Source organism: Nuphar pumila, chromosome 1 (genome assembly GCF_984573655.1).
Source record: "Nuphar pumila chromosome 1, dmNupPumi1.hap1.1, whole genome shotgun sequence".
NCBI classification, from domain to species: domain Eukaryota; kingdom Viridiplantae; phylum Streptophyta; class Magnoliopsida; order Nymphaeales; family Nymphaeaceae; genus Nuphar; species Nuphar pumila.
In genome coordinates this window covers 168,901,032-168,909,456 of record NC_143249.1, presented here as the reverse complement: position 1 = coordinate 168,909,456, position 8,425 = coordinate 168,901,032, and the positions used below count along the sequence as shown (strand labels likewise).

Sequence of the window (8,425 nt, the reverse complement as noted above, 5' to 3'; positions counted from 1 at the left end):
AAATTAACAAAAGTTGTTTCACTTAACTGTTGTTTCACTCTTGCGACCCACCCCGAAGTTTGCCGCTTGTTTTCTCCTTGTTTTGGTACTTCCGCACTTGCGCACTTGTTTTCATAAAAAAAAAAGTTTACCCAAAAATCAAAAGGATTTTAAAGGTTTTTCAAGTCGAAAATTCTGGGGGCGTCACATAGATTACGATGGGCAGCTTCTGTGAGACAATTTTTTAACAAAAAGGGTTGAGATTCATCCAAGGCATATTGACTAAGATAAAGGGATTTATTTTTGTAAAAGGGTTTTGGGCTCAAAATATTTTATTATGAGTTTAGGAGGGTAGGGTGGATAAGAGTGGCGATGAGCTTTCTTGACAATTGTTGCTGACGAAAATTTAATTTGTTGTCACTGATACATGCTTATGATAATTTATGGGAGGTGGTTCACTCCTAATGACAAATGAATATGTTGGTAGGAAATGTTGATGTCACTCTAAAAAAGGCTAGTTCTTTAAGACAATTCAAGGAAATGTTGACAACATCTGCACTTCACACTTAAGCAAAGATGATGGACTTTTGAAGCAGAACACGAACTGATTTTCGCTATTCAAGGTTCTTATTGAGCTATGCAAAATCAAGGTGGATTTTCAAGTCAGGGAAGTGTCTATGGTGTTATATCTTTGTGTAGTCTTGATTCACAATGGAAAGCTCTGCACCTGAGCCTCGTTAGACTCTGTGAAAGTGGAAGGTGTAAGTGAAAAAAATAGAAGAGATTTTGTTTGTCCCTTAGCATAGTCTATATCCCAAACTAACCCAACTTTGTTCCTTAATATAATCTCAATCCATAGCATTTGCATTGTCCCTTAGCCTTTTCTATATCCTAAGCTGATGCAACTCCATACCTTAGTGTAGTCTCCACAACTCTTGTTCATAACCATTCTTCTTTTAATTTTTTCATAGTGCGACTAAGTTATTTCATAACCATAGCTTTCCTTAACCAGCTTACTTTCATAGAGCCTTATAGCTAAATGTGTCGTTAGCAATAGAAAAATTATTTTAGCTATAACTTTTCATCTCGATGTCAGATTTACCTAATTTTTTGTTTATTGGAAAGCTAAAAATCATCTCTTTGGCTATTCTTTTGGTAAAAAAACTTAAAGAGATCATTTTAAAGGTCAAAAATTAGATTAAAGTTATTCTTATATTAAATAATAGGGACCTTTGGTATGAAAAATATGTTAATAGAAATTGGGGGTGACTATAGATGTCTTTTTTTATTGTCGAGTGTGCGAAGCTCAATGAATAATAAAGAACTTGACATAGTGGCTTTGAAAAAAACAAAAGACTGACTCTGACAAAATATTTTTAAAAAAGAAAGTCTATAAAGACAAAGACATAGATGACATGACAATGCAAGATGATATCTAAAGGCATGCATGTAGATTAATGTGAGGGTCTTCCTATGATGCTTGTCTATATAGGCAAAGAGGTTTGGCCAAAACGAGGTAGTCTTCAAACCAAGCTAGTACATTGTTGCACACAAGGGCTTTCCCTTGAACTCAGTGATTGTGAGTGAAATGTCTTGACTAAATGGGGTTAGACAAAAACAAAAAAAAATGTCTTATCATTTGAAAAATCTCACAAGATACGGTTGATGATTTTGGCAAAGAGCGAAACTTCTTTTTTAAAAGACAAAGATAGAGACAAGATATTTAGGGAAAAGGCATCGAAAAGAATGAGATATTTTGTTTAAAAATGGATGGATGGTTCTAGTTTCAAAATTGCATTTTTTGAGAAAAATATTGGGTTTAGATTGGTTTATGCGCTCATCAAAAGAGTTTTATATTGCTCCATCAATTTGTATAATATGCTATGGGCCTAATATTTATCTATCTACTGGATGATCCTAGAATTAGAACTGGGTATACTTTTTTAAGGGTTGATTGGGTTCCTACAAGAAAACATGTTAGATAATGCATGAAATGTATGAAATAAATTAGAAAATGCATGAAATGTATGAAATAAATGAGAAAATGCATGAACTGCGTGAGAAAATGTTGAAAATGCATGAATTGCTTGAGAAATACATGAAATGCATAAGAAAATGCATGGAATACATAAGAAAATGTATGAAATGCATGTGAAAATGCATGAAATAACCACTGAAAAGACTCCCTAAGGGAAGAGAATCATCTTAACGAGTCAACTACTGATGACAATCATGTGTCGTTAGAGACAATTTGCAGTTGCTGATGAAAAATCCTGTGTCATTAAGAAAATTGCTTCTTTTGCTAATGACAAAATAGTATGTTGTTAACCAAGCTTCTTCTTTGGTTGATGACAAATCATGTGTCATCAGCTAAGCTTCCTCTTTGGTTAATGGCAATTTGTGGAATCAGAGATCATTTTAGGAAACTTTTTTCTTGCACTAACGACACTTCATGGACTTGTTGCTTTTCTGATGGCACGTGGACTGCTAAAGACAATCAATGTATCATTAGCATTTTTTGGTGATTTTTTAAAGTCAGAGGCCTTATGTCGTTCTAGACCATCAACAACCCCTTTTCAATATGACTCTTTTCTGTTTTTGTGCACTTTTACCCTCTTTAGCTATGGTTAGGATAAAAAAAGAAGTCTTCCTATGTTTTAATGTTTTGGAGTTGGTGCACAAGTATCATCAAATGGAAGAGAGGGTTTGTCTTTGTTGAGACAAACTCCCTCTTTTCCTCATCTATTTTCTTTAAAAAGAAATCATTTTGCTTCAAACCCTCTTCATTCTTTTTTGATAGAATACAAGGAGTATATTACCTTATGAGACTCCTTCATATTGGTTTTGCCAATGGCTGACCAAGTTTGAGGCTCACCATGAGGAATATCTAACAGAGTTTCTTCTGGTACGAGCTGCTCACTTATGTGAGTTAAAGGTTAGTGAGCAATTGATTTCTAAAAAAAATAATCATCAATGATTTTTCGTTCATAAAGTGTCAATCTTCTCACTGTTGATGCCTGGCCTTGAGAAAATGATCATATCTGTTTACTGTAGAAAACCACAAAAACACTAGATTTTGTGAAACCCTAGCTTTGCTTTTATACTATGTTCATATAGAAATCCACATATTTTATAAGAACATCATATATCTAATTGAGTAAAGAGACATAAATATGTCATGTCTCTAAATTTCTTATTTGCAACAATACAAAATAATTGTTTTTCCTCGACCTCACAATATTAGTTATTTTTTGCCTATATTTTATGCAGAATTTGTGAGGTCTTCTTAATAAAAATATATGCATACTTTCTTATTCTTTCATAAAATATATGCAGACTTCCAAAACCTCGCAAATATTGGTCATTTTTTTACCTATAAGGTCTTTCTGATAAAATATATGTGAACTTTCTGAACCTCACAAATATTGTTTTTTTTTCTATATTTTATGCAGACTTCGTGAGGTCTTTCTGATAAAATATATGTGAACTTCCTTAACCTTGAATAAAATATATATGGACTTACTTTCATTCATTCTATTTTTTTTTTTTTGCATTTATTTTATTCTTTCACAAAATGAAGTCACTCATACATTGCATTAATTCTATTCTTTCACAAAATGAAGTTGCTCATATATTGCAATCATTTCATTCATTCATAGAATGAAGTCACTTATATATTGCATTTATTCTATTATTTCACAAGAATGTTAATTTTTATTACCTTTTTTATGGAGAGAAAATTGAGTATGTGCATAGGTACCTTAATCTCTTAGGCCTAAAAAATGCCACATATCACCACTTTTTTTCGTTTTGTTTTCATAAATCTGACCCTACAAATGTGTTTAGCATGGTCAATTTACTAGAAAATGATACTTGAATAATGTTTTTCAATAAAAAAATGTGATTTTTTAACCATTGAATATTTATGAAAATTGTGCACCATTAATTTTTAAATCTTATAAAAACTTACATGTGTGTTGGAATGGGACAATCTGAGAGTCAGATTCTTGTAAAATGAAACATGTAGATCACATGTATGTTCAGGTTTAAAAAAACTAAAAAATCTTTTTAAAGCCAGTTATGCTAGTTGTAGGCTAGAAAAATTGTGGACAGCTACCACTTATTCTCTCTTTCTCTCTATATATATTATGTGTGTGCTTGTGCTCGAGAGAGAGAGAGAGAAACGGATCCCATCATTTGAAATAGGGTGGTTTCATTGTACATCCAATCCTAGCCATCCAATGGGATGGGATCCCATCATTTTAACCATTGATTGACCATGAAACCCATCCTATTTCAAATGATGTGATCCCTGTTTGCGCGAGAGAGCGTGCACGCGCGCGTGTACTCTCCCAGCCCCATGCCATCTTGTCTGTGGAGTTTTTCATTTGTCTGACTTGCATGTGGAGTTGGATGATGATTGGCCTTAAAAAATTTAATTCATAAACATCCGGCAGAAACCACGGCCACAGGTGGTAAGGCTGACCACTCCTGTAGAAACCATTCGCTGGATGCCGGCCCCAGGGTTCCTTTTTTTATCATTCTAAAACTAAGTCCACACCAAGCTGTTTCTTTCTGGTTTTCACACTGTATCTCCAGCGAATGTTGATTGGTTTGAGCTCATTTTTTTAAACTTGAGAAAAATAATTAGTACCATTACGACTAAATAAAATAAAATGGAACCTCTCTGCATTTGAATTATTTCATGACCGGTCACCCTGAGAATATTTTATCAATAAAAAACTAATTGGTTTTTGACTTACCAATCAGTTGGTTTTTGACTCACCAACCTTAATGTTGCGTGTTCTTTATAGATTCAATATCCTTCTGCCAAATCCAGCCTATATATATGTAGTGAAATGCTGCACCTTAACACATTCATCCATTCACCCACTCCTCAAAATAAGCAAAAGATTTAGAGGAGCTCGCTGCATTCTACTTCTCATTTTCTGATCATACAATGGCGCGCTTCCTTCTGCTTCTTATGGCGTTGACATGCGTAGCAGCAATGGCTTCAGCATATCCACCTTTGAGCCGTATCCAAAATGTGGAGAAAGACAAGCAAGCACAGCGCTTCGGGTCGTTTGCTGTGAATCAATATAACCAAGAGAATCATACATACCTAAAGTTCGAAAAGGTGGTGGAGGGGCAGCGACAATTGTATGGGTGGGAAGGTGGCAGTTTCAGGCTGCTGATCAAGGTTACCGATGGGAAGCTCTCAAGGTTTTACAAAAGTGTGGTGGTGGACGCGGTCATACCAGGCCGTCAGCCAACACTCAACCTGACTTCCTTTGAGCCAGTTCTCCCATAGTAGCTTTCTCTTTTATTCTACTCTCTCTCTCTCTCTCTCTCTCTCTCTATATATATATATATATATATATATATATATATATATATCACGCAGTAGATGTAGTAGTCAATATAAATAATAAGCGTATACTTGAGCAGTGTGCCATGTATATGCACTGCGTTGCCTAGGGTGCAAAATAAATGTAATAAAGTACTATTGAGTTAATGGAGATTATGATAAATTTGACTACAGGCATTTTGTCTTGTAAAAATAAAATTAGATGTTTGTAATTATTCATGCTTATACGGAGGACCATAGTTTGAGATTAGAGAAGATCCAGATGGGATCCAAGTATTGCATGGGAAACACCAGGCCCTGAAAGTGGACCCAACTTGGCAGAGTGGCCTGTGATGGCTGTTATGAGCTTGCTTATGTTTGTGATATAATTCCAACTGAACAGGCAGGACCCCTTTTTCGATATTTACGGTAAAACGGCTACCGCGTGGCCAGCCGGGTGGTTGTGAAGGTGTTAAGTTGACGTCCCTGGATCAAACCCCGCTGGCACACGGGTGTGTCCGTAGCTTTCAGAGGTCGCGAAGTAAGGCAGAATGATCGTGGGGCCCCCACCGGGGTTTCTCGCTTGGGCAAGGGTTCCTCATCATAAAAAAATAGACGGTAAAAATGCTACCATCTGATGCGCGCCCAAATACCTCGATCATTATACATTATACATGTATATGCTAGAGTTTTTAAGTAAACGGTTACATGCCCACGACAGCAGCAAACATTATCCCGTATTTTAATAAGCCAAGTGCTGCATGTTTGTGTTAGACTCGTCTAAAGGTCATGAGCAGCTTGTGGCTTGGCGGTCTAAGCACAACCTGAGAGCCAACAAAATGAGCATTTGATGAGTTGAGTTGAGTCGAGTCGAGCCATGAGCTTACGTAAACACATTTAAAATTGGGATGTCCAACTCCAAATGGTTGAACCAAGTGATTAAACCATATCACGGTAGGCTACTGTGCTGAGCCAATCAGTGGGTTGAATTTTGTTTTTAACACGATGGAAAAAACAGTTTGAATTGAACATAATCAAATCATTTTTTAATCAAACCATTTTAAAGTGATTTTTATTCAATTTTACTTTTTATAGATGTATTTTTAGAAAGATATAAGCAAATCAGTTAAAGGTAAAATCAGCCCAATTCAAGGCCATAACTGTTACAGAAGGATCAAGGATGACTACCAAAGGGGGCTCCGCTTGTCCGATAGGAGCAGCTAGTGTGCGTCACCTTGCATTGGAACGTTGCAAGTTCTTATCCCAATGGTATCCTTGTATAACTGGTAGCTAGGCGTCTTTGTAGATGTCTCGGGCATGTTTGTAGCTCCTCGTTAACCCTAATATAATTATCGATAAGATACAAGAGTCAACTTTGCATCAGCTGCACTTGCAGTCCTTTTGTGTTTTTAACTCATCGGCCCATGTTCTTCCTCCTCCTCCTCAATAACCCTCTTTTTAAATAAATTGCTTTCAAAATGCTGAGATTGAGCAGCTACATTCTTGTCATCGTTAACAGGTAAGGGTGTCAACAGGTTTGGTTTGGTTTGGTTTGGACCCAAGTGAATCCAGACTTAGACCAGATTTTTGGGTATGGTATCGGGTATGAACCCAAGTATAATCATAACAGAAATCATACCTGGACCCGATAAGAACTATATGAACAAGACCTGGACCATACCCAATAAAATAATATTTTTTTATCATTTTATATTGAAAAGTAGTAGGTCTTAATCGGAACTCAGGTTGTGCCCGGGCCTGGTATAAAATTTTGCAAACTATACCCAGGTCCATGTGTTAATCAGACCTTTGGGTCCAAACCTAAGTCTTAATCAGGTTTTCTTATTTGTCAATACTCGAACCCTATAAGGTTTGGTATGGGTCGACACTCGTTGACAATGTACCAACAGGTACCATGGAGGACAAGCTAATGTCTTCACCATCATCACACCAATCTTTAAGTTCAGAAAAGAATATGATAGGATAATCTTTTGTCCTATCCTTGTTGTCAGCAAGACGATTTTGCTAACTGTGTTAGGGCGACAAATTGGTTGTTGATCATAGCCAAAATTTCAAACCACTCAACTAGCCATTTGACTCCCAACTTCATTCATGTTGTACAACCAAATGTTCGCCCTCACGATAACCTTTGCTTGCACAACCACATCCCGATTTTCCTTCTCTTCTCCTGCGTCTTCGTAGGGGCACAACTTTATCTACATAACAAAATTTTATTTATGGTTAGTCTTATATTGTATTACATATAAACAAGTATGAAATATTATAAAAAAAACTTATATTTGCCTTAGTCATTCTTTACAATAATTTAAAGCAATTGACATTGTCCATGTAATGACCATATGCTCTTCAATCAATCCCATCTTTGTTGCTTATATGACTCCACATTATAACACATAAAAATTCAGGGAGAAAGTGACCTCTCAGGGGTCTTCCAATATATATGTGCTCTCATATCCAAACATGGAGGGATTCATACAATGATTAACACATATTAATAGGTAGTATATTATATCATCCATGCTAAATAATATTTTACCTTAAATAAAAATTTAAGTATAAATAAAGGATTAACTACCTCCAACAATACCAACATGAAGGTGATATTTATTCTTTCCGTCCTCACGCTACTCAGAGTACCATAGAGGTGTGCAAGTGCAATTACTCTCTATGCATATTGGTTGATGGAGTTCAAGCTTTTCATTAGTTCAATATACAAGCTATAGATCGACTTTTTACTACTATCGATGAATATACATGTGCCAAAAAAGTAAAACAAGAATGCTCTCAAATCCTTATTTCAGATATTACCAGCCTTCTCTTTATCACACGATAGTTTCTCTTTCATTTTATTGCCCTGTTGGGGTCAAAGTGAGTCCTCAAACATGATAATTTTAACCTTTTTCTTAGGAACACATCATCCTTCGATCCCAAATAAATATCACATGTGCTTGAAATTTCTTCACCCACTAGCTCTTCATAACACTTAAATCTAGTTATTCGTGTCACATCCTCCGATATAATGCTCACCTCAATATTTTTGAACTAAAATATATTGGTTACAACATTTCAAAAATGCAC

General features: G+C 35.7%; 1 protein-coding gene across 1 annotated transcript; it reads left to right on the top strand.

The window, feature by feature from the left end:
• The first annotated feature begins 4,939 nt into the window (after nt 1-4,939).
• Nucleotides 4,940-5,290, top strand: LOC149851235 (cysteine proteinase inhibitor 5-like). Its single transcript, XM_090008052.1, has one exon. It carries the CDS (start codon nt 4,940-4,942, stop codon nt 5,288-5,290), a length of 351 nt encoding a protein of 116 aa, XP_089864178.1.
• Nucleotides 5,291-8,425: the final 3,135 nt, after the last annotated feature.